At 44.1% G+C, this 27,186-nt stretch overlaps 1 protein-coding gene across 1 annotated transcript; it reads right to left on the bottom strand.

The window, feature by feature from the left end:
- Positions 1 to 15,184: 15,184 nt before the first annotated feature.
- LOC141600669 (2,3-bisphosphoglycerate-independent phosphoglycerate mutase) lies at positions 15,185 to 26,678 on the bottom strand. The gene is made up of 11 exons (XM_074420913.1): positions 26,582 to 26,678; positions 26,299 to 26,489; positions 25,026 to 25,153; positions 24,229 to 24,379; positions 23,902 to 24,105; positions 23,016 to 23,440; positions 22,658 to 22,850; positions 22,475 to 22,570; positions 21,423 to 21,578; positions 20,377 to 20,682; positions 15,185 to 15,274 (listed from the first exon to the last, which is right to left on the bottom strand). Exons 2-10 carry the CDS (start codon positions 26,458 to 26,460, stop codon positions 20,518 to 20,520), a joined length of 1,680 nt encoding a protein of 559 aa, XP_074277014.1. The 5' UTR covers positions 26,461 to 26,489; positions 26,582 to 26,678; the 3' UTR covers positions 15,185 to 15,274; positions 20,377 to 20,517.
- Between the last annotated feature and the right edge of the window lie 508 nt (positions 26,679 to 27,186).

Genomic DNA, 27,186 nt, shown 5'->3' with positions numbered 1-27,186 from the left:
AAAAAAAAACCAAAAAAAAAAAAACCATTCAAAGAGCTAAGAAGATATCAAAACAGCCAGAACTTGTGAGTGTAGAAACTGAATTCTACCAGGATGAGACATTCCCTAATTCTGAGATCGGGCAGTCCCCCACCGGCCGAGTGATTGAGCTGGTGAAGTACGGGATGCCAAGAGAGCCAGAAACACCGCTGCCGACCGGCCAAGTCACTGTCATGGGACATGTGGTCGATGCGCCAAACCGAAGCTATTCCTGGACCTGATGGGTGATACGCCGGTTACTCCTGTCACGGCGACAGGGGTGGCAGCACCTCCACTGGTGACCAGGGCCCAAAAAGTGACTCCGAACAACTTGACCGGAGTATTACAAGGAGCTGGGCATGCAAGGACGCCGGCGGTGCCCGTGGCAGACCAAAGTCCTTCCCCCACTCGCGGAAGGACAGCGTCGCCACGGCAACAACGAGGCCACCCCCGAAGAAATGAAGAAAGAAGTCCGACTCTCCAAAGTCGGACGACAAGAAGCCCTTCCCGCCACGGGGAGAGAAGCCGGACTAGGATTGCGAGGAGCCGATCGCCGCGTGTCATTCGGCACGTGGTCAGACAGCCCTTCAATGCCTTTGTCCTCGAAGTCTCGGTGCCGACCAAACTGAAGCTGCCGCCCCTATCATACAAAGGGGATAGCGACCCAACCGACCACGCCGAGACTTTCGAGTCGTACATGTCGGTATGGGAGCAGCCTGATGAGGTGTGGTGCGCCGAGTCTTTCCAACGACCCTCCATGGCATGTCTCAGAGTTGGTACAAGGGACTACCTAATGGCTCGGTGTACTGTTATGCCGACCTAAGGGACAATTTCATAGCCCAGTACGCTTGCAACAAGCGAAGGGCCGTGGAGACATCAGATCTCCTGACTATCCGACAGGGGGAGGACGAGTCCCTCCGGAGCTACGTCAAGAGATTCGACGCTAAGGTTCAGCAGATTCGTGAGCTGAACACCGAACTGGCAGCCTTCGCACTGATGAAAGGCCTGCCGAAAGGCGAGTTCAAAAATGAGCTCATCAAGTGCGAGGACCTCAACCTAGACTCCGCCAGAAAGATGGCCGACCAAGCCATAAAGGTGGAGGACTATCACAAGACCTGGGTAGGCCACAGTGAAGCTGGGCACCCAGAAAGGAGGGGCCGCCGTGACATGAATAGGTCACGGCCTGAGAGATTTAACAGGAAACAGAACTCGGCGGGCGTCGGGGGGAGTTCGGGACCATACACCCCGAAGCGGTACATCGGTCTCACCCCCCTGGTTGAATCACCGGCCGAAGTCTTCGCCCTAAGCAAGAACGAAGGGCAGAAATGGGCAAGGCCCCCCAAGGCGAGGGGAGACGACGACCTTAGCCAGTTCTGTGACTACCACGGCCAACCCGGCCATAAGACCGACAACTGTCGGCATCTAAGGAACGCCATCGAGGAGCTGATCCGAAAGGGGGCCCTCAGCAAGTATGTAGCTGGAGGCCCAGAAACAAGCTCCGACGGGGCGAATAGAAAATCAGTATTCCAGAGGATGGGAGTGATCCAGGTTGTAACCGGAGGAAACGAGAACAGTGGGTCAGCTAATGGGCACAAACGGCACCTGAATGAGCTATACCAAGCCATCAACTTTGTGCCCAAAACAGCGATCCCCGCTTCCACCGTCCCCGATATAACCATCGGAAAGAAGGACTACGAAGGAGTCATCGCTCCACACAGCGACCCGCTCGTAGTCCACTTAGACATAGCCAACCACTTGGTCAAAAGGTGCCTGATTGACACAGGCGCCTACACAAACATCATGTTCAGGGAGTGCTTTCTCAATCTCGGTCTGAAGATTGAAGACCGAGCCCCTCGTACCAACCCGCTATCTGACTTCTCGGGCCGGCCTGGTACCCCTGGGGTCAATCAGACTGCCGGTGATATTTGGCCAAGCCGATGCGGCCAAGAATATTTTATCCGAGTTCGTGGTCATTGATGGTTCGTCTGCCTACAATGTCCTCATAGGTCGAGTCACTTTGAGCGAGGCCGATGCGGTGATGTCCATCCGGGCCCTGACATTGATGTATGTCTCGGACCGGGGGGAAGCGCAAAAGCTCGTCTCAAAGGACGAAAGAGTCGAAATTGTCAACGTCCAAATATCTGCCAGAGGGTGCAACATGCAATCCCTCAAAGTGGCGAAAAAATCAGAGAAAGGGAAGAGCCCATCCTTACGATAGGAGGGTGATCCGATGAGCACCAACAACGTCGGCATGGTCGAAGGAGCCCAGACCGAGGAAGTGGAAATTGACCCAGAGCGCACCGTAACTGTCGGTGTCGGCCTGGAGCCAAAATTCAGAGCCGATCTCCTAGACCTGCTGAGGAAGAACAAAGACGTCTTCGCATACTCAGCCGCCGAGATGCCAGGCGTGAGCCGGGAGGTGATCGTTCACAAAGTGAACGTACTCTCCACCGCCGCCCTGTCAGCGAGAAGATGAGGAACTCCTCGGCCGAAAAGGATGAGGCCATCAAGGCCGAGGTAGACAAACTATTAGAGGCGGGCTTTATCATGCCTTGTACTTACCCTGAGTGGCTAGCAAATGTTGTAATGGTGAAGAAGTCATCAGGGGGGGTGGAGGATGTGTGTTGATTTTACAAATCTTAATAAAGCATGCCCCAAAGATTGCTATCCCTTGCCTCGAATAGATAGTTTAATTGACGCAACGGCAGGCTACACTATGCTGAGCCTGCTAGATGCCTTCTCGGGATACCATCAGGTATTCATGGCCGAGGAAGACATGCCTAAGTGCGCATTTATCACCATACACGGCACATACATGTATAAAATGATGCCGTTCGGTTTGAAAAACGTTGGCGCAACTTACACTAGGCTAGTGAACAAAGTGTTTCAAGATCAAAAAGGGCGAAACATAGAGGCTTACGTCGACGATGCTATTGTAAAAACCAAGTCTGACAGCGAGCACTTGGCCGACTTGAGCGAGACATTTTGTTCACTAAGGAAATATAAGATGAAGCTCAACCCAATGAAGTGCAACTTCGGTGTCCGGGCCGGCAAGTTCCTCGGCGTGCTTGTCAGTGCCAGGGGAATTGATGCCAATCCAGAGAAGATCAAAGCAATATTAGACCTGCCGGAGCCGAGGAATCAAAAAGAGGTTATGATGCTGACCGGGAGGATGGCGGCTCTCGCCCGCTTCATCTCTCGGTCGGCCGACAAGAGCACCCCATTCTTTAAAGTGTTGAAGGGGAATAAACACTTTTGCTGGGGGGAGGAACAGAGTGCGGCTTTCAAACAACTGAAAGCCCACCTACTAACTCTCCCGACCCTGTCCAGGCCGACGCTGGGGGAGACGCTATATCTATATTTAAGATTACCTCGGCCACGGTCGATCCGTAATAGTCGAGAAGAAAACAAGCAAGAACACCCAATCTACTTTATCAGCCATACACTGCTGCCCGCCGAAAGAAATTACCCACTGATTGAAAAAGCGGCCTTCGCCGTCGTCGTTGCCGCAAGGAAGTTAAAACCCTACTTCGACGCACATCCCGTGACGGTATTAACCGACCAGCCATTGGAGAAAGCCTTAGAAAAATTCGAAAAATCAGGCAGACTTATCAAATGGGCAGTGGAGCTATCCGGCTTCGGCATTCAATACAAACCGAGGCCCTCGATAAAAGGGCAAGCGCTTGCAGACTTCCTAGCCGAGTGCACATACCAAGAAGAATCACATCCCGGTGTGTGGGAAGTATACACCGATGGATCCTCCACGGCAAACAGCTGGAGAGCGGCATCCTTATCACCAGCCCTAACGGGGACGAGTTTGAGTACGCCTTGAAGTTTACCTTCTCGGCCTCAAACAACGAATCCGAATATGAGGCGGTGATAACTGGAGTCGAGTTAGCTAGAGCTGCCGGGGCGGAGCATATTGTGTTGAAGACAGATTCACTCCTAGTGACCAATCAAATCAGAGGAGAGTATGGGGCTCGAGACGACGGGATGGTGAGATACCTGGAAAAGGTAAAAGCCGACACTGCAAAATTGAAATCTTTCCATATACAGTGCATTCCCAGGTCTGAGAACAACCGAGCCGACGCTCTCTCAAAACTTGTCAGTTCAAGCATCAAGAATGTCAGTCGAACCGTGCTGGTGGATATCAGGAATGCTAAAAGCATCACTGAGACCGTCGGCATGGTGGGCGACATCGAAGCCGAGACGACGTGGATGACTCCGATAATGAAATACAAACTAACAAAAGAGTTACCGGAGGACCGCAGTCTCTCTCAAAAGATAAGAAGGATCGCCGCAAGGTACTTGGCGTTCGAAGGAGAACTATACAGAAGGTCCGTGATAAGACCACTTTTGAAATGTGTCGGCCCAGCCGACGCGGAGCTCATACTGACAGAGATTCACGAAGGAATCTGTGGACATCACATGGGGGCAAGAACGTTAGCCCACAAAGCTCTCCGAGCCGGCTACTTCTGGCCTACCATGCTTGAGGATTCCAGAGCTAAGACCAAGAAGTGCAAGAATTGTCAGATGCATGCTCCGGTGATACACGCACCTTCCCGAGACTTGCAACCAGTACTTATCCCCCTACCATTTGCACAGTGGGGGATGGATTTATTAGGGCCATTTCCGACGGCCTCCGGAGGAAGGAAGTACCTAATCGTCGTCGTTGACTACTTCACCAAATGGGTCGAGGCTGTCGCGGTACCTGCCAAGACCACGACGGCCGTAAGAAAGGTGATTTGGGAGAACGTCATAACTCGATTTGGGTTGCCCCAAGTCATGGTATTTGACCACGGCCGAGAGTTTTGGAGCGACATAGTAATGAACTGGTTGGAGGAGCTCGGTATCAAATTTGCATATTCCTCCGTCTGCCACCCTCAGAGCAACGGGCAGGCGAAAGCAGCTAATAAAACAATCCTAAACGGGCTGAAAAAGAAGGTTGAAGATCTAAAGGGAAGGTGGGCCGATGAACTACCCGGCGTCCTTTGGTCCTTTAGAACCACGGAGAAAGAAGCAACGGGGTACAGTCCATTCCACCTTGTCTATGGGTCTGAGGCCGTCCTGCCAATTGAAGCAGCGGTGCCGCCGCATTCGAACGCAAACTTTTGACCCGATCGAAAATGAGGAAGGCACGAGAGCCTCCCTAGACTGGTCGAAGAAAGTCGAGACACGGCACGACTCAACTTGGCAGTGTATCAAAACCGGATGAGAAGAGCATACAACCGTAGGGTCCACAAAAGGGACTTAAGAGTAGGAGATCTAGTCCTAAGAAAGTCGGCCGCCACAAACAAAGGAAACGTCCATGGAAAAATGACGGCCAACTGGGAAGGACCCTACAAGGTGGTTGAAGAAATGAGGCCGGGGACATACCGGCTGACGGACATGGAGGGTGTTCCTTTGATGAGTCACTGGAACACGGACAACTTAAGGAAATATTTTGTATAACGGCGGAGGTGTCCGAGACCGTTGTGGACACCCCAACGCATGATTACACCTTATGAAGAATAATCCAAGTTTTCCATCAAAATACTTGTCCCCTCCATAGTCATGCCAGAATAGACGCCACGGCCAAAGCCGGCGATCCACGCCAAATGCGATTGATACTCGCGAAAGCGACCAACATGCTTAGGAACGTATAAGTACGGTTGAGACGCAATTCTAGCCACCTTCGGCCAACCGAAGGTCCCAGCAGAGGAAGCGATCAATATGTCTCTGATCTGATACGAACGCTGTCGGCCGTAACCTCGATTGCCTCGGCCAAAACCGGGAGTGACGGGGACACAACGACCGATACGCTAATAGGAACGTATAAGTACAGTTGAGACGCAAATCTAGCCGCCTCGGCCAACCGAAGGCCCGGCAGAGGAAGCGATCAATAAATCTACAGATACGAATGCCGTCGAGCCGTAACCTCGCTTTACCTCGGCCAAAGCCGGGGGCGACGGGGACACAACGACCGATACGCTAACATGTTCACAACGGTGGTTGGGAAGCGCAAATCTGACCGCCTCGGCTAAGACCGAGGGTGGTGGAGGAAGCGACCGACATGCCAACATGTTTAAACGTTTAAGTACAATTGAGATGCGCCTTCTAACTGCCTCGGCCAAGCCGGAAGTAAAAACGAAAAAGCACTCAATATGTTGAAACGTAAGAAGACAACTTAATGGAGGCAAAATAAACAAACTTTATTAAAAATGTTTACAGGATGAGGCAAAACAAAGTCGACGACCGTCCCCATAGGGATAGCCTTTCACAACCTACCAAAAGTTCAACAAAAACAAAAAGTACAACAAAAGGTTACAGACATAAGACTTGAAGCGCCAAAAGGATGGCAGGGAGGAAAGGCTCAATAGTTGGCCCCCGAACAGCTGAAGCTGTCTGAAGGGCCGGGTGAATCTGGTGACGACCGCCCGTCTCCCTATGCTTGTTTCTGCTCGCCACCCGCAGAATAAAGCGACATCACCATCAGTGGGCGACCCAGAAGCCGACTTGGCAGCTTCACCTGCCTTTGCCCTCTCAGCTTCCTCCCTGGCCGCCTTCACCTTTTCAGCATGGGCCGCCTTGGCCTCAGCCTCCTCAGCGGCCTTCGCCGCCTTTGCCTTCTCCGCCGCCTTTGCCTCCGCAGCAGCCGCCTTCTCATCAAGAATGTAACACTACAGATTTTCCTTAGTGACTACTCGACCGAGTAGAGCCTACTCGGCCGAGTAGTGCTTTGGCTGTGGGTTATTTTGGTTCTGCCGAGGAATACTCGGCCGAGTATAGTGAATACTCGACCGAGTATTGGACACTCGGCCGAGTATGCACTTACTCGACCGAGTGTCCGGTTTGGCGGAGTGTTATTTCGACGGTTTGATTAGGGAATGTTTAGGGTATTTTATATTTCCGCGTCAGTTTCTAATATCATTTCAAAAGCTTTATCATTTCTACGTTACCCTAATCACACCCAAATCATTCCCTAATCCTTCTCTTAAGCATTTCGTAGCGTCATTGTGTGGGTAATCGTCGTGATTCTTGCGTATAAGTTCTCGTTGCATTGTTGGTAAGTTCTAATCTTCGTGATTATTGGTACTTTTGTGGATTACTGTACATTTATATGAGAATAAGATTTTGGGAATTGTACAAAGTGTAATCGTGTTGCATGATCATTGTATAGGATTTGATGAACCGGATCTTTACACCGTTTTTGGATAGGTTTGTGGTTGTTTTCATCGACGATATCCTAGTTTATTCTAAGACTAAGGAAGAGCATGAAGAGCACTTGAGGATAGTTCTGCAGACCTTGAGAGAAAATCAGCTCTATGCCAAGTTATCCAAGTGTGAGTTCTGGTTAGAGGAAGTGGCTTTTCTGGGTCATGTAATATCTAAGAAGGGGGTATCTGTGGATCCTAGTAAGATTGAGGCCATTACCAAGTGGGAATCGCCGAAGAATGTTGCTGAGATTCGGAGTTTCTTAGGCCTTGCCGGCTACTACAGGAGATTTGTGAAAGATTTCTCTACCATAGCGCGGCCTATGACATCCTTGATGAGGAAGGAAGTTAGATTTGTTTGGGATGAGAGTTGTGAAACAGCGTTTCAGACCTTAAAGGAACGCTTGACCACAACTCCTATCCTAGCCTTGCCAGAGGGTTGTGAGAACTTTGAGGTCTATACCGACGCTTCAAAGAATGGTCTTGGTTGTGTCTTGATGCAGGGAGGGAGAGTGATAGCCTATGCTTCGAGGCAGCTGAAGCAATATGAGGAGAACTACCTTACTCATGATCCGGAGTCGGGTGCGATTGTGTTCGCTCTTAAGATTTGGAGGCACTACCTTTATGGCGCAACTTTTAAGGTGTTTCTCGATCATAAGAGTTTAAAGTATATCTACACTCAGAAGGAGCTTAACATGCGACAGAGACGGTGGATGGAGTTGATTGGAGATTATGATATGGAGATCATCTATCACGAGGGTAAGGCTAATGTTGTTGCAGATGCATTGAGTAGGAAGAGCGTTCATTCGCTATGTACAGCTATGTCCTTCTTTGAAGTTGAGAGATGAGATGTCTAGTTTGGGGATCTTTATGATTCGAGAGGGGGATACCATCGGGGATTTGACGATCGAGCTAGAGTTGTATGAAAACATCAAAAGTAAGCAAGAGCTTGATCCTAAGATCCAGGAGTGGAAGTCAAAGGTAGAGAGTGGAGCGACTTCCGGGTTCTCTATACATCCGGATGGGAGTGTTCGTTTTGATGGGAGATGGTGTGTTCTGACGATGCGAGTTAAGGAGAATGATCTTGTCGAGGCTCATTGCACTCCTTATTCGAGTTCACCCGGGTGGTGACAAGCTTTGAGAGACCTTAAGAAGACTTTTTGGTGGCCGAACATAAAGAGGGATGTAGCTGAGTTTGTGGCTAGATGTTTGACCTACCAAAGGGTCAAAGGTGAACAAAGGAGACCCGGGGGTAAGATTCGGTCTTTGACAAAGTGCCCGAGTGGAAGTGGGAGTCGATCTCCATGGACTTTATTGTGGGGCTACCTAGGTCACAACAAGGTAACAACATGATTTGGGTGATTGTGGATCGGTTAACCAAGTCACCCCATTTCGTTCCCATGAAGGATACTTGGTCTAAGATGCAGGTGGCATTGGGTTCTGAGAAAGCATGTGGTTCGGTTACATGGTATCCCGAAAGATATCGTTTCGGATCGTGATGCGAGGTTCATATCAAAGTTTTGGCAAGAGCTGCAAGAGTTGATGGGTACAACGTTGAAAATGAGTACTGACTTTTCATCCCAAGAACCGATGGTCGATTGAACGGACCATCAAGACCTTAGAAGACATGCTAAGGGCATGTGTTATGGACTTTGGGGGCGGTTGGGAAGACAGACTTAATTTGATCGAGTTTTCATACAATAATAGTTATCATACAAGCATTGGGATGGCACCTTTTGAAGCTTTGTATGGCCGAAAATGCCGAAGTCCAGTTTGTTGGGATGATAGTTCCGAGGCAGTGGTTTTGGGGCCACAACTGGTTCAAGATATGGTTGAGCAAATCCAGCTGATTCGCCAAAAGATGAGAGCAGCTCAAGATCGCCAGAAGAGCTACACCGACTTACACCGCAGGGACATTGAGTTTGCGGTAGGTGACAAGGTTCTTTTGAAAGTGTCACCTATGCGAGGTGTTATGAGGTTTGGGAAAAAGGGTAAGCTAAGCCAAAAGTTTATAGGTCCTTATGAAATTTTGGACCGTGTTGGAGAGGTAGCCTACAGGTTAGCTTTACCACCAGCTTTGGATAGAGTGCACAATGTTTTTCATGTATCTCAACTCCGGAAGTATGTGAGTGATCCGTCGCATATCCTCGAGATGGAGAACATCGAACTTGATGAATCCTTGTCCTATGCCGAGATTCCTAAGGAGATTCTTGATCGCAAGGTTCATAAGACCCGGAATGGTGATACGGTCTTACTCAAGGTCCTTTGGTCTAATCATAATGTGGAGGAAGCGACATGGGAACCCGAGGAAGCTATGCGAGAACGTTTTCCTAACCTTTTTGATCAGGTATGTTTGGTTACGGGGACGTAACCGTTGTCTTTTTAGGGGGGTAGGAGATGGTCGCGATGGTGTTTTGTTTTGTTTTTGTTTGTTTGGTTCGAGTCGGGAAATGATTTTGTGGTGCTTGTATAGTTCCTTGGAGTTGTCTTATGTAATTGGTATAGTCTTGTGACGTAGTGTTGTGCTTGCTTGTATAGTAGAGTGTGAACTTCGGGACGAAGTTCTTTTTAAGGGGGGAAGATTGTAACACTACGGATTTTCCTTGGTGACTACTCGACCGAGTAGAGCCTACTCGGCCGAGTAGTGCTTTGGCTGTGGGTTATTTTGGTTCTGCCGAGGAATACTCGGCCGAGTATAGTGAATACTCGACCGAGTATTGGACACTCGGCCGAGTATGCACTTACTCGACCGAGTGTCCGGTTTGGCGGAGTGTTATTTCGACGGTTTGATTAGGGAATGTTTAGGGTATTTTATATTTCCGCGTCAGTTTCTAATATCATTTCAAAAGCTTTATCATTTCTACGTTACCCTAATCACACCCAAATCATTCCCTAATCCTTCTCTTAAGCATTTCGTAGCGTCATTGTGTGGGTAATCGTCGTGATTCTTGCGTATAAGTTCTCGTTGCACTGTTGGTAAGTTCTATCTTCGTGATTATTGGTACTTTTGTGGATTACTGTACATTTATATGAGAATAAGATTTTGGGAATTGTACAAAGTGTAATCGTGTTGCATGATCATTGTATAGGAGAAGACTTCGTAGAGGAGCCTTTTTGATTGTTCGTGTTGCATACTGCTGTTGATTGCTAAGGTAGGGTTTCCCTACTCAGTTGTAATTATCGTTGTCTGTTGATCATCGTAGTATGGAGGTTTTTGTGACAATGTTGGTGTGAGGGGATTGAGATGACTGTGATGTCATGTGATTGTGATTGTGGTGGAGTCACTTGCGGGAGTGGCTTCACACCCTAGTTCGCCCTCCGTGGAACCCGCCACGGGAGGGGATGTGCACATTAAAGGACAGGGATCGTTGTCGCTCATTGAGGAGCTGGACTAGGTGGGATCGGCTGCGGTCACCCACTGGCGGCGAGGATTACCTGTTGCGATGGGTAATCTGGCAGGGCTACACACTTTGGTGTGTAGTCAGTTACTATGTGAGCTTGGATGATTGGGAATTGGTGATGATCAGACGATTATTGCATTTATTTGTCTTATTAGTTGAGTAATACTGACCCCGTTGTTATTTGTGGAATCTGCGGTGATCCATTCGGGGATGGTGAGCAGGCTTGACAGGTATTGCTAGTGAGAGCTTGGGGATTATCTTGGGAGATTTGCCACCACGGGTCATAGCATCACCGTTTGAGTCTTAGTGGGTTTTCCTTTAATGTTAAGACTTTGAAGTTGTATTTCGTTAGACAGTATTTGGTTTTGGATATTGTAAACTTTGCATTTCACAGTACTTTAATAATAGTGCTCAATTCAGACGCTTTTGGTATGTACTAACCTCGGGCAACCGAGATGGTAACGCACTTTCATGGTAGGGTGGTCCTGGTAAGGCACCTTGTTATGAGGGGGTGTTACAAAGAAGCCGGTCAAAATCTTTCCACGGGAAGGGGCCTTCAGGAAAGAGCTCTTTAATTACATCCCTGGTAGCATCTTCAGCCTGGTCCCGGTACTGGGCACACATGTCAGGGATGATGACAGTTTGGAGCGTCTCAATGTCCTTCTCCCTCTGAGCAAGGATGGCCTTTGTGTTCCTGTGCTCCTTCGCCTCGGTCAGATGCAGGGACTTTCATTTTTCCCTCTGCTCAACCATAGCATCATAACCGCCCTGAAGCTTCTCTCTCTCCTCCCGCAGCTTAGCGGCGTCGGCCAACGCAGCCTCAACCTTGGCTCTCTCGGCTAGGACCCGCTTCTCAGCTTCCTCCTTAAGCTTTCGCTGAGTGAGGAGGTTCTCCATGGTGGCAAAACGAAGTCCTTCTTCGCCTTCTCGGCCTCTTCCTTAAAAGCAGCAAGCTCAAGCCTAAGCCGTTCGAGCGCAGGAGCTGCCTCAGCCATGAGCTTTTCTTGCTCCATAATGTGAGCGCCGACTATTTCAGTCCACTTCGCTAGCCTCTTGGACAACCTTGCACCCTCCGCCGCAATCTGAGCGGGGGAAACCTTCAGGGATGAGGAGTCGACAGTGACATTTTGATTGCCCGTCTGCACAGGCCGCTTCTCCAATTGCCGTTCAGTGGGACCGGCAACCGGCGGCGGTTGATCTACAAAAAATTCAAACAAAGCATCCAAGTCAACATTCATTGACATGTCAGAGAGCCTGTCATCAGGAATGCCTAAAGAGCCCGCTAAATCCGAGCCGTAGGTTAGATCCGTACCAGCCTTGGCCTTCTTGGTTGGAGGGCGGCGACCCCTTTTCTTTCCGGCATCGGTAATAAAGATAGCGGCGAAAGGCGTTGCCTCTTTTCTCTTGTTTGAAGGAGGAGGACCCTCCGGAACGGTGACCTCCTCTTCAACATCAACGATGACCACCTGCTCCTTTTGGGTTACGGGGATTGCAGATTGAGCTGGGGTTGACGCTGTTGCCGCCGTAGACGTTGTCTTTGGTTTCCGGCGCGGCACGTTACCGGCAATCAGCGCCTGAGCCGCCATCACATCCAGTGCCTTCAACTGCTGCTCCATAAGTTCGTGAGGGGCCGGTCTGCGATCACGTGGCGCGGCCTTGGGATGCAGCTCAACAACTCTCCCGTTCTCGTCAAGTCCCAACCTCTGGAGGACGGAGGCGGCGATTCGGGCCAAATCGTGTCGCAAAAGAAACGAAGCGGAGTCAAGCAAAAGAAATAAAACAAGGTTCAAACACGAAGCATAAAAAGCAAGGGTGGGCCTCACACCGACCCCACTCACCCCGTTCGAGGGCCGGTATGAGGCCGCGTAGTGAGCAGCTCATCCTGAAGAACGATCTGCGTCGGGGCATCCATCCCTTCGGCGTGCCATCCTTCTCAGCCTCAAACAGCCTCATTGCCCGCTTTTCGTCCTCATTAAGATAGACCCTGCTGGCGTCCATCTTAAGCTTACTCCAGGAGACATATTTGTCATGCTCCCCTTGGTTCTCACACCGTAAATTGACGCGGCTCTGAAAGGACCGGGGCAGCGAGTAGTCCTCCGGAACCTCAACGTATACCCACCGCCCCTTCCAGTCCTTGCAAGACGTCAGCTTGGAAACGGTGACGAAGCCCGGCTCGGTCTGTATGCTGTACCACCCCGGGCCGCCTAGGGTAGTCTGCTTAAGATGGTGGAGCCGGCGGAAGAGGTTCACCGTTGGGGCCTCCCCTTTAAAAAGACATAACCATACAAAGCCAATAATCGTCCTGATGGCCATTGGATGCAGTTGAGCCACGGCGACATTCATGACTTTAATTATGGCCACGACGTATTCATTCAGAGGAAACCGGAGCCCATACTCCAGGTGTCTGATGTATACGCCGATACAACCCTCGGGAGGGCAACAGACGGCCTGACCCTCCTCAGGGATAACAATTTTATACCCCTCGCCGAAGGAGTAATGATCTTCAAAAAGTTCAGAACCGGAACAACTAGCGAACTTGTTCGTCCAGGCACGATCAGGACTGATCGAGCAGGCATCACCGTGCCACGAAATAAGCGGCCTCTTTACGACAGAAGGGGTCGCCTCATCATCATCATCAATACCCTCCAAAAATCTCTCATCAATAGAAGGAGACTTGGGACCCCCAAACCCTATCGGGGTGACAACCAGCGCCTCCTCTTCATCAGGATGCGACGGTTCGCCCCCCGGCGCAGAGGTACTGGGTCGAGCATCTGCAGAAGACATAGTGACAACAAAAACTTAACAATTAAAAGTTGGAAAAATTTGTTTGTTTACCTTAGAAAAGTGCTACGCCGAGTAACGCTTTGAAGACTAGAGAGAAGTTTCTTCGAAAAAACTAAGAGAGAGGAATTTTTTTTTTGAGAAAATGAAGTTTGATGGCCAAAAAACGGGGCACACTGCTCTATTTATAGAGCAAAGCCCCTGAAACGGACCAATCAGGGCAAAGCCCATGAAACGTCAACCAATCAATGCCAAGCCACGTGTCAAGCATGCAGCCATGGAATGTCAATCGACATACAGTTACAAATCTTCTTCAACACGCTCCTTGGTATTACTTGCTAACGGCCAGCTAATCAACAAAGCAAAGACAGCACCGGCCGGGGGCAATCAAAAGTACAAACGGCACTCTCAACCTTGGTCTCGGCCAGCGCCACTTTCTTTTCCACATAGGATGTCCATTACACATCCATGTGGAGGGGGGATATGGTACGGCCTGAACAGAACCAAGCCGAGGAAGAAGAAGCCGGGGAAGAAGTTCAACTTGCGCAGAATACGCTCAACACTCATCGAAGGTCCATACCACGGCATAGACTACGCTGGGGGCAAATTGATGGGGCATATTCTGCACCCGCTGACCGAGTCAACATATTGAGCAAGGTCAAAGGTATCCACAGCAAGTCAACATATTAGACAGTCTAACCGACGCAGCCTGTCGGCCTGTCACTTGGGTCTCGGCTGGGCAACTAGCCAGCCGGGAGGCATATCCGCGTACTCACATCCAAGTCCCCTCGGCATGGAGTCAACCAGGCCAGCCGCCCTGCCATGGGTCCCTCGGCCGAGGGTAGAACAGTCTTTCCACCTGCTCTGCCACTTGGCCACTTGGCCACTACGTGACAAAAGGTGAAAGTCTATAAATACTCCTCAATCCTCATTGAGAAAACGATCCAATAATCGACAATTCATCCATAAACTCACTATTAATCTGGTATAAACTCCCTTATCTCTCTACAATATACTTGGCCAAGTAACACACAACTTAATCTCTTTAAGTTTACTGACTTGAGCGTCGGAGTGAGTACGCTCGGTACCAAGCCGAGCCCTCAGTTTGTTCATCTTTACAAGAGAGACCGAGTGGAAGAGACGAGCAAAGACATCATTCACCAAGCTTGCGTGGTAACAAATCCTGCTCCGGAATTACACCCGGAACAATCATATATGGATCTGGATCCGATCCGTATCCTACGGATCTAAAATAATGAAATCCAAATCCGGTCCAATGGTATTGGATCTGGTGGATCCGGGGCGGATACCCGATCCATTGCCATCCCTATTTGTGACGCAACATTTGCAATTGAACAATTGAACAAGTTGCATCACTATCGACAATGAAATCCCTTAGAGCCAATTAAACAAACAAATGGCTACTTTTGTTAATGTCTACGTTTAACCTAACTCCCACAACCTGATTTCACTTGTAACAAAGAAATTTCCAGAAACATCTAGTAAATTATTCTCACGTTTGACGGTCATCGGATCAACAGGTATATAAAATCAATTACTTAAATGCGAAAATGTCAACCGGAAAATTTACTTATGGTTTGAGGAAGAAGAAGAGAGAATAGTTGGTTTTTTTAAAGAGAGGGTAGAGGATGGAAATATTATGAAAAAAAGTCCATAATTGAGTAAAATGTGTACATGAAAGAGCAACTACGCAAAAAAAAAATTGCAAGTTTTAGGCAATTGAATGAGTAATAAATCTACAATGAGAAAATACAAAATGAATAAGACGAATGGAAGATTGGCGGATCATTTTTGGGTAAATAAAAACAAGTTTATGATGGAAAACAAAAGTCACAACTCACAAGAGTATCTCATCCTCATCTTTACTTCTTAAAAAGAGGGAACTTGAGGAACTGTAGCAATGAATAGTTACCCCCTCAAGTCCCTTCTCCACCCTTGATCTTTCCCTTTTAATCCATGCCCTCCATTTCTCTTGCATTTTCGTCCACTGCTTTATCATATTTTCTTCTGTTCTCATCCACTCCTTTCCATCTCATAAAGCCTCTCTCTTTCATTCTTCACATTACTCCTCTATTCTCTCTTCTCTCGACGCGATACCACGGTCGGTCGGTCATGATGATGAACTGGCATGAGACGATGGTGGTGATGCTGATGATGACGACGATAGGTTTGTTTTCTGGGCCATTATCAATTTTCTATTTTTTTGTTGATTAGTTCACTCTTTGTTTTCTGTTTGTGCCATGTTAAATTTTAAGGTTTGGTTCTTCATTTTACATTTTCTTACCCATCTCGCATTCTCGTTTGCTTCTCTCATAAAATACTACTCTCTTAATCCTTCCCAAATTCACTTCTCCTTTAATAAACCTTCACAAATCTCACACAAATTGCTTCAAATAACCGGTTCCCATCTCAAATTCATCACTTGAATCAACCTAAATTCTCAGATCACTTAAATATCACGAATTAGGGTTATGGTTCACAATTAAATTGGGGATTTCAATTGTTTTGGATTACTAATAAGATTATAAGGTTTTGTTGCGGGTCAATCATGTCTTGTCTTGTCTTATATCATGTCTTGTCTTATATCATGTCTTATTAGCTGAAGAATTTTTGTTGTTTGATGCGAAGGTTGTGGTTTAAGCTTTTGTGTCTGAGATTCAATATTCTGACTGACTTGTCCTTATTCTCCCCAATCTCAGCCAAAATTGACTAAAATATGTTGATTATAATTATTCTCAGTTCATTGATCTATGAGAGTGACATTAAATAGTTGAGATATATCATATATGAACGGTTTCGAGATATACTTTGTTGTGACTATGTTTGTGATGGTGTTTTGTAAATTGGTTGAGTTTCTGATCACTGTGAAGTAACAGTCATTCGATGCTGTTTTTGGTTCGGGTCAGACGCTTCCCCTTATTGTAAAGGTAGGTACATTAGTATATCCTACCCCTACCCTGCAAATTTGGGGGATCCTTTCAGGCAATGGGAGAATGTGGGTATTGTTGTTGGATGGTGTATACTCCGTACTTTTTAGTGTTATTTGCTTGTATGTATTTGACTGTTGCTTATATGTAAGCTACCCATTCTCTTTGGTCTAGAAAATGTGGGAGTATATATTAGTGAAAATTACAAATTACCACCTAGTATTTAACGTATTTTACAAACTACCACCTTGTATTTCGTTTATTACAAATAACCACCTAAATTACACTGTATATATCCGAACTTCCACCATCTTTCATTCCCGAACATCATTTAGCATAATTCTCGACTCGTTAAGTTAATATACTATATAGAAAGACCAAAATACCCTTATCTTAATTCACTCATAACACACACTAACACCTAAAATTAAAAAAGTAAACAAATATCATTCATCACAACACCCCCAATAATTCACTTATCTTCATCATCAGTTTGCCAATCACCAACACCAAAAAAATTATCATCATCAAAACAGATTGTTATGCCTCACCACCACCAAACTCAAAGCATCTCTTGCCATCGCCACCTTACCATATCTGACATCTCCCACCACCCCCACTTGACCACCACCAGCACGAACTTTCTCTTGCCAGTCAACCACCCACGCCAACCTATGAACCGTCTACTAAACCTCCTGAGAAACCCACGCCAACCTATGAATACTAACTGCATTTGACAAGCTATAGATTCATTAAATAATGTTAATGATAGTGCTCGGCGTCCTGATCCTTATCATATTCATTTTGGCATAAGGAGTTGGAATCTCGTTCAAAAAAATGAATGGTTCCTGGAAACTAGTTTGAGGAGTAATTCGGTGGTGGAGTGTTTGGAGTTTGATTGTGATTGTATTATTGAGTTTAAGTTTGATTGTGATTGTATTATTGAGTTTAAGGAGTTTGGAGTTTGATTGTTTGTAGTTTAATTAGAGATGGTAATGAGTGTTTGGTGTGGATAAAAGTAAGGGTATTTTGGTCTTTCTATAGTATATTAATTTAACGAGTCGGGAATTATGTTAAACGATGTCCGGGAATGAAAGATGGTGGGAGTTCGGATATATACAGTGTAATTTAGGTGGTTATTTGTAATAAACGAAATACAAGGTGGTAGTTTGTAAAATACGTTAAATACTAGGTGGTAATTTGTAATTTTCACTATATTACTGTAAAAGCTCAGTTTGAGGGTGTGAGTTTGGTGAAAATCGGGAAACCCTATGTAACTGTTTTGAAAACCCCTTTTGTTAACCAAATTTCTCTGGTAACTAATAACCAAATAATGACACGAAATCTATGGTGTTATCTTATCGTCGTTGAATTGATCTCGGCAATACGCATTTAAGGACTCACTTATGTCTCTGCCTCTCTGCACAATATTCTCTTAAAAGCTTCTTTGGCGTTTATCTGATGCTTAGAGTTGCTTGCTATTTCTGCACAAATTATTTACCATATTTTATGTATCCTTCATGTGCATTAATATGCTTTTCTGATTGAAGGTAACATCATGTATATGAATTGTCCACATTAGTATCTATCGATGTGATGTAGGCTTGCTTTGTAGTCCTAGATGGGTGAATCAACACACGACTATTACAATTAAACCAAATAATCGTCTGTTCTTTTAATAAAAAATTAAACGATTACATCCAAAATTTCCAACTCTTGTATCACCTCAGGCCAATGGTGGCTCGTCTGACGCAAATGAGCCTGGGGTTTCTCGAAAAAAGGAAATCAATGATGGGAGTGGGTCGAAACCAAGGAAAATATTGCGTTTTGCACGTGACTGGAGAGTGAATTTAACGGTCAAAGATGCATGGCAGAGCGATGGCTGGTGGGAAGGTATTGTCATACAGAAACAACGTGGTGGGATTGTCCGTGTTGATTTTCCAGGTAATTATTGCTTTTGAACAACTCTTATGGAGGCTTTTTCTTTGGTGCCCCTCACTTTGTTGATGCAGGTAATCACGGTGGACATTTTATGAACGGTTTTTTTAAAATAATGCTCAAAAATAAAAAAATTTATCGTTTTGGGTCGGTTTTGAAACTATTTGTCAAAATGGTATCCACGTAGGCTCGGGTTTTCAAAACCTGAAACACGGGATAGACACGCCATTAATAATGGCGTGTTTACTGTCGGACTAAAAAAAAAAAAAAAAAAATAGAGACCCGCCATTAGATATGGCGTGTATGTCAACCAAAAAAATTCCTGCCTTTTTTCTTCAAATTTGACAGTTCGTGCTCAATTTCTTCATTTATCGAATAGCCATTATTATCATTATCATCATCATCATCCACCGTGAGCATCACCTCACCGGTACAAGCTCACCACGACTCCTATTTTATCAGCCTCCTATTTGATTTACGCATCACCGAACCATACATCATACTTTCCGATTACGAATCACTGCCAACGCTGCTATGCGGATCTAATTGATGAATTGTTGAGGAGTGGTGGCGACGATGTGGAAAGCCTATCCGGCTAATGGAGGTTGCGTCAATTTGTGGGGTGCGATTGACCATGGTTATGGTGAAGGTCCTTAGGCTCAAAAATAATGATAACTTAATTGTTGAGGCGATTTCTTTGGAATGCTTATGGTGGTTTGCATGATTGGGAGATGATATAATGGGATTAGAGGAGTGTAGCTGATTGATTGTTGTGGGTAGACATTAAAAACTAAAAAGGTAGAAGGGCTATTGAGAAATTAGCAGGTGAATAATGGATAGCAGTAGAGTACATGATTTATGAAAACCAAACCAAAACACGCCAGTGCCAATGGTCCAACTTCAAATTTTTTTTTTTTTACTTTTTTTCAAAAAGTTATATTAAACACGCCATTGTTGATGGCGGGTTTCCTTCACAAAACACGCCATTCAGGTCCAGAAATTCCGAGCCTACGTGAACACCATTTCAATAAATAGTTTTAAAACCAACCCAAAATAAAAAATATTTTATTTTTGAGTATTATTTTAAAAAATCACTCACATTTTATACAAAAAATATAACACCTAGGGCACCTATGGAAGGTATAGTGTGTTGTGTATGCACTATGCAAAATGTAGATATGCTCACAAACTAAATTCAACAACGTACAATATATCTACATGTTTTTTTCCTGCAGGAAAGAGAGCAATTAGTAGATTATACAACTGGTTGTATATAGTTTATGTACAACCTTTTTAATGTTGTCGAGTTTTGTTATAAAGTTGTCGAGCTTTACTAACAAAATTGTCGAGTTACAATACAAAGTTATTGAGCTTAAGGGGAATAATTATTAAACTCAATAACTTTTTAAATTAGCTCAATAACTTATAAAATAGCTCGACAACTTTGTGTAAAGAACTCAACAACTTTGAGACGGTTGTACAATGCTAATATACAACTGGTTGTAAGATAGTATTTGTGGAAAGAGAGTTACCTCGACTACATAGAGACCAAATTACAGAATGCAAGGTTGTATGTACAGGTAGTGCCTAGCAGTCTAGCACAACTCTTTCCAGGGCACAACAGTTGGAGTGGGTGCTCAAGCAGGTCTCTCTAAACTAAACAACAGGATTCTATTAAGCTACCTTAGCAAGTTTTGAACCGGTTTTGAAGACGCTGAATACCTACCAATGTAAGCACACATAATCTAATGTTAGGGTGGCTTTTTAAAAAACTGCAAAGGAATATGAACAATTGGCTCCTGGCAGTAGCGGTTAATATGTAATCAATGACTATTAGATGCACCCTAGATATTGTGTATAAGTAACTATCTTTTCTGCAAGTTCTCTTTATATATATCTTCCGGCTTGACACATCGTAATCCTGTATAATATACTAAGCTAACGAGTTACTGGGGTCCTATGTGCACCCACAGGAAGGCCTGTCAGCGAAAAAGGAAATTAAGCATAGCCACAACACATACACGAAACTCCTCTCGGGTGTCCGAAAACAGAAGATCAAATTGGGGCTCCGCGCCCGGGAGGGCGCGGCGCAACAACTAGTCTAATTAAAAATGGAAGTTACTAACAAAATGAAGGGGCGACCTCCGTTAAGAAGAGGCAACCCATATCAATATGGCATAATCCCTTATTAGAGTAAATGTAAATATAAATTTGTCTCCACCAAATATATTAGTTTGTCTAGTTGTCGACAACCTCAATAAGGGTTTGCTCGTAATCACTAGGAGCCTCGAATCCATGTAGATTAATCACTGTGGCCGCTACATTAGCCAGGCCATCTGTAGGAACATCCTTGCGGAATCTTACTCCCTGAGCAAGTCCAGGTCCTCCAATTGCGATAGGCACCTGCCAACCAAGGAGACGGCGAATGAGATTCCAAACATGCAACTAATAACAGCAATAATGCACAGAAAGAGGTTCAAATGGGGTAATCTTCGTACAATGTCATAGCAGTACATAATTACGTACTACTTCATGATGCAGACACGAAATAACAATAAGGTTCAAGTATCATCTCACATTGGTCTTACTGTACGCGTATATGTTCCAGTAGATACACATCAAGAAACGGAAACAGCTAATGGCCAAACCACCACTTTACACAAGTACCTCAAGTGACTAAAGGCTACCTTGCAATCAAAAGAGGTTTGACTAGGTTAGTCAGTCATTTTGCTTTATTCCATCCTAGTCCACCCAACAATAAGTTTGTGACTCCAAAGGGAATGGAAACGGTCAAAGAATCCCAAATATTTCACAGGAAGGACGCCAATATACTCCCATGCGATACACACGACAATGATAACATCACTAGTATATCCAAGACTTTGATTTATGGTAGAGTAAGGTCTAAGGGGGTTTGATGTACTCAGTCTTACCCTATAATGTTAAAAACACAAAGAGGTTGTTTCCGATGAAACATAAAGGAACTGTGAAAGTACTGAATTGAGCGAGTGCCACAAGTTTTCTAGGCTTTCAAGTGAACTGTTTGGGAGACTATCACACTCCCCCCTGTCAGTCTCCAGCATATAGGAAATATCAATTATCAGCACACCAAGCTCGTACAAAAACTATACAGTACTACTTACAGGTTCCAGTGTGTGAGACGTAAGAATCTGAATGTTTCCAGCCTTGTCAAGCTGTGGCTGCCCTTTCTTGTCCCTCTTTACCATGTCTTCAGCATTTCCATGATCAGCAGTTACAACATATATCCCACCAACTTGCTCAATTGCATCAAGGATGATCTGTAATTGACAAAATTGATTCGATGATGAATTAGAAAAATAATGGTATACTCCGTATAAAGCACATATGAATGAGTCACGTGAAAGCAAGTGTTCTTTAATCTCTCTTTTTTTCCCCGAAAGAAAGCAAGAATTCTAGGTACAGCATTAACCCTTGATTAAATGCGAGCGACGAAGATATGAAAATATGAAATATCTCATTCTTTTTGTAATCTGAAGTCTTTAAAACAAGGTTGGTTCCCACCATCAAACAGTGTTGGCTTAATTCATTACTTTCAATTCACAAAAAAAATCTCACTAAAAAACTTGAATTATATAACTCATGCTAGACAATCGGGTGCTGGAAACTCCGTCTAGGAAACAATTCTTCAGATTCATTAAACATTACAATTTACAACATCACCCAATGTCTCAAGCCTCCCGCCTAAGGCTAGGTAGAGGAAGATCAGATGAACACAGCCTTACCCTTATGTACTAAAACACAAAATGACCCATAATGATAATTGCGTCAAAAATTTTATCATTCAACTGCAGCCATAATGATACTTACAGATTTATTATCAAAACAATAGAAAATAGTTAGGGAATAGCAAGATTTATAGCTCACATAAGAAGCATCTTACAACGGCTAATTGTCACTTACTATGCAATTGTCACTTACAATGCAATACTGCAATAGTGAGTATTTTAGAAGAGAGACTACCAAAGCATCAACTCGGTATCAAAGAAATCAAGGCATAAGAAATCAATGACAGATCAGGAAAAGAAAAAAGGGAAAAGAGTGTAAGACTTCAACAAGTTCTGACAGGTTGTCACTCTAACTATAATCTCATTTAACGAGTCTGCTACTCTGCTTGCAGCAGTTTCATAACATAAGATGGTGCAAATGGTTATACCTTTACAGCTTCATCAGCAGCTTTGCAAGCCACAACTGTGGCTTCTATATCACCGGTATGGCCCACCATGTCACCATTAGGTAGGTTGACACGAACCTGAACAGTTGTGACAGCCACTGGTTAACAAAACTTTGTCGGAAAATGTGATTTTTGAAAACTATAGACAAGGAATTCAACAATCACCTGTTGGAATTTGCGGCTCAAGATAGCATCCCTAGCCTTTTCAGCAATCTCCACAGCCTTCATCTTAGGTTTAACATTGAAAGTAATGCCACTGTCACTGGGAATTTCCACATACTCTTCCATTTCTGAGTTAAAGTACCCAGAGCGATTTCCATTCCAGAAGAAGGTAACATGACCAAACTTGACTGTTTCACTGCAATATAAGATTGCATATGCCATTTATGGTAAAGAAACAGAAACCGCAACAGCGAAAACCATATAACGCCAAGATAAAAGCCTAAATGATTTCACTAATCTGACAAAACATAGTTTGATTATTTATGGTCATAAATCAACATCATAAATAATTAACGCATACCTGCAGGCAAAAGTGCGCACACCATTGTAAGTTAGATATTCCCCAGAAGTTCTATCGATTTCTGGAGGAGAAACAAGGTAGTGGCTCGGAAGCTTCAGCTCACCATCATATTGAAGCATGCCAGCATATCGGATTTTAGGAACGCGAACTCTGTCAAACTTATCAAAATTCTCATATTCAAGGGCCTTTGCAATCATAACCATACGATCAGCACGGAAGTTAATTGTTACAACAGCATCACCATCAACTATTGGACCAACAGCCTTGTCATTGTCATCAACAATAACAAAAGGGGGCAAGTACTGATCATTAGCCTTTGGTTCTGCTCTCAATGTCTTAACAGCCTCGACTGCATTCTTGAACTTGTATGGGGCTTCACCAAGTACCTGAGCATCCCAGCCTCGTTTCACAACTTCCCAGTCATTCTGTGAAGTGATGAAAACGAATTCATGAGCAATTGATTGAAAAATATGTATGAATTCAATCTGGGATTTAATACTGCGTTGGAAACATAAATCGAGATGCACATCAGATAACTGGAGACAAGAAAATTATTCAGTATTGAATTAAGCAAATAAAACATCCACCATATTCTTAATCAAATATGCAGCACTTAACCAAGTCCCTATTCAACCAAAAATGCAAGTCAACAAGTACAATCACGAGCGTAAATGTCAGAAACAATGGTGCGGCGAAAATCCAAACAAGTAAAAGTTGCAGAACTTTTCAAAACAGAATCATGGTTCCAAATCAGCCAATGCAACTCGAAAGTAAGGACATGCATTAACAATATGAGATCATACGCATATGTCAAGGAGAAATAGTATTTGCACATATATTTTCCTGAAAAGAGATACAAGTTGATCACAAAAATAGAAAGACCAACCTCATAGCGATCCATTGTGACGTACATACGACCACCACCAGAAGCAATCTGTGCATCAATACCCTTAGCACGCATCTCTGAGAGATCCTTCTCAAGAGTTTCCACAAACCCAACACTTGAGCCATCCAAAACATCACGACCGTCAGTAAGTATATGGACTCGGATCCTCTTGGCACCATGTTCTGCAGTTCCTTTCAACAACAACTGCAAAACAAACCAGATGATGAGTCAAAGAAAATGACATGCTGACAAGTTGAAGACCAATTAAATCAATTGAATTGTTTTAACGAAAACAAGGAGTACAGCAAAAGTGTGCAAGAGGAATACCTGTAACTGATCAAGACGAGAATGCACACCACCATCACTCAAGAGCCCAATAAGGTGCAAAGTGTTAGTCTCAAAGGACTCCTTTATATAATTAAAACCTTCACCGTCATAAATTTTTCCAGAGGCAAGAGCAAGATCCACCAACTTCGCTCTGCACAAAGGGACGAGGCAAAATTCTGTCAGATTTGAGAACAAAGATAGTAGTCTCCTAGCTCTACGGTTCAATACTGTGATCTGATTAATGAACAAACAAACAATAACTCCCTCGAAATTACATCGTTAGCTAAAACAACTCAGTAATCTGGTTAGTGCTTTGAAATCAAGACCAGGTACCTATAGCATGGGACCAAATACCCATAGCTCTGACACTAGGATGGTATATTGTGTTTGTCATCTATCTTATATAGATGATTCATCACATTTAAGGAAACTAAAATGCTAGCTTCAAGGATAACACCTTACACCCAAAGCCCCCACGCCACAACTTGGTTCAGTTAATGTTACAGTATCCATCTTTTCCATTGAACTACAACATGTTGCATTTCACTAAAAAAATTTAGATAATTAGATGCACCCAATTCAGTTGGATTCTTCTGCCATTAACAATCATTAAGATTAATCCATTAAATTCAACTATTTAAGACTTACTGCACAAATCAAGGATCACATGAAGGGTTAAGGTATAATATAAGTCACATTCAACCATCAGCCAATCTCATCAAACATACGTAATAACCAAGTACAAGCAGCATATCAACGACTATAAACAAAAGATATCCAGGGGGAAAGAGCTTCACCCTTGAGCAAAGATTCGGCCGGCACCAAGAGCATTGTGGCCAACTTCACTGTTGCCCATGTCGTCCTCGGTTGGGAGCCCCACAGCTTTTCCATGAGCCCTAATCAATCTCCATTTATCTGGAGCGCCCTACATAATTGACGGCAAAATCTTCATTAACATACATTTACTACATGAGACTTGACTCTTGAGAGCCGCTTTATTGCCATCCAATGATTACATTATATAATCAATTATCTACATAAGTTTTAGGTTAGACCATCATAATGTCGGACGTGGTGATCAATTAGAAGCTCTAATTAGTTCTCAATTCGAAAGTTTAGAATACTACGTAGTAAACATAAATACATAAATCCGCATAATATATCATTACTCCCTACAAGACATCAATCAATCAATGAATGCTATTGTAAGTTCATTACTTAAAATAATCATCAATCAGCAAATAGAACAGTGAACTAAAAAAGTCACTATAAATCATTTCATTGTATATTTGTAGTTAAATTCATACAAATGACTGTCATATCCAAAGGAACAATGACCATGCAGCTATATTTACAGTAGGCACATAGTGATTAATCAAATTTACATGAACATATGATTCCAATTAATGAAAAAACATAAAAGAAAGGCAACCAACAGATGTATAACCAAACTACTGCTTCGCCCCGGGTATTTAATTAACTTTGATTAAAATACCTCTTACGAAGAATAAATAGGTAACAAATGATAGGCACGACTATTAACTAGTAATGCCACAAAATTAAATAGGCAATCACATAATTCATCTTACACTGTACTTGTGTAAGACCGTTTTACCCAAGCAATTGCAGGTAAATTAAATAGACAAATTAAATAGACAATCATAGGTAATTCATTAAGGATATATATTATCATAGCAAATTTTATTTTAAGTTTTGGTGTGAAGGGAGTTCACAAGGGACGATTTTGATGCTGACAGGTTTAAACTCAGGTCACGAGTATCACATCTCATGACTTTAGGAACTAAGCCAACTCTTCAACTAATACCTCAAATCTATGCACAATCAAAGCAAGTGAAATTGAAGTAACACAACTAATCTACACTATACCTATATAAAATATACCAACATAAGAATGGAGTTCATCAAAATACAAATACCTATATAAAATATACCAACATAAGAATGAAGTTCATCAAAATACAACTAATCTACACTACCCACATAAAAAATTAATGTAATTTATATGAAATATAAAATCTTAATACAAAAAATAAAAAATAAAACAGAGACCTGTTTAAGGGAATCCATGGTAGGAGTATCAGCAACATGAATACAATTGTACTGATTAGCATTAGCTTCACCCCAACCATCAAGCACAATCATTGCAATTATCTTATCTTTTGCAAGTTTTGGATGATCTGCTAACTTCCATGATAAATCTGTGCTTCCCATCTTTTTTTTCTGTACTTTCTTTGTTAAACCTGCAAACAAATAATTAAAATTGTGAGAAACAAATTAATTAAGAAAAATGAAATAGTGGAGAAATTGAGAAAAGGGAGAAATCGTTAATTACGAGAGGGGAGTGTAAGAAGAGGAATGGCGGAGAAATAGGGTATTGATGGTTTTGAGGTTGATTCTGTGTATGTGCCGTTGGTTTAAGTAGTTTTGTAACTTGGAGCAAGGGTCATGACTCATGCTATTCGGATGTCACACTACGTTCTGCATCATGCCTTTCTACTTTCTAGTGTCTCCCCAACTAGGTCTAGGGCCGGTCAAACGTCAGGGACGATCCAGCGCGCCGCTCGGGTCGCGTTTTTAACCTGGCCTGCGTGACCCGTTCTTGGCCTGGCCCAAGCCAACAAAAACTATAGCCGTGCCCTGGTCAAGCAAATCCAACTTGGTCCACCATCAACCCACCCCTCGACTCTATCCTGGGCTTGTTTCGGGCCACTTCCTCCGTGTTGACTCGCCTACCTCGGGCCGGTTTCGGGTCCGCCTAGCCAAGCCCGGCCCGGCACCGGGAGTTCAATTGAATTGGACAATTCATGTGAATTGCCTAAAACACGTTTGGTTGTCATCCGGGAGTTCAATTGACACGGGAGTTTCCAACTACCTAGAGGGAACTAGGTAATTAAACTCCTTCATTATGGGGGAGTTGAGAATGCCTAGGAAAATAGA

This window comes from Silene latifolia, chromosome 1 (genome assembly GCF_048544455.1).
Source record: "Silene latifolia isolate original U9 population chromosome 1, ASM4854445v1, whole genome shotgun sequence".
Classification (NCBI taxonomy): domain Eukaryota; kingdom Viridiplantae; phylum Streptophyta; class Magnoliopsida; order Caryophyllales; family Caryophyllaceae; genus Silene; species Silene latifolia.
This window is presented reverse-complemented; position numbering and strand designations above follow the sequence as displayed.

Bases quoted from the DNA above. Each gene is read 5' to 3' on its own strand.
- LOC141600669 (XM_074420913.1), bottom strand. From the start codon at position 26,460: ATGGGAAGCACAGATTTATCATGGAAGTTAGCAGATCATCCAAAACTT. The intron at 23,441-23,901 runs GTTGGTCTTTCT...ATCACTTCACAG, and splicing joins TCACAATGGATCGCTATGAG to AATGACTGGGAAGTTGTGAA. The intron at 22,851-23,015 runs GTATGCGTTAAT...CTTATATTGCAG, and splicing joins GTGCGCACTTTTGCCTGCAG to TGAAACAGTCAAGTTTGGTC.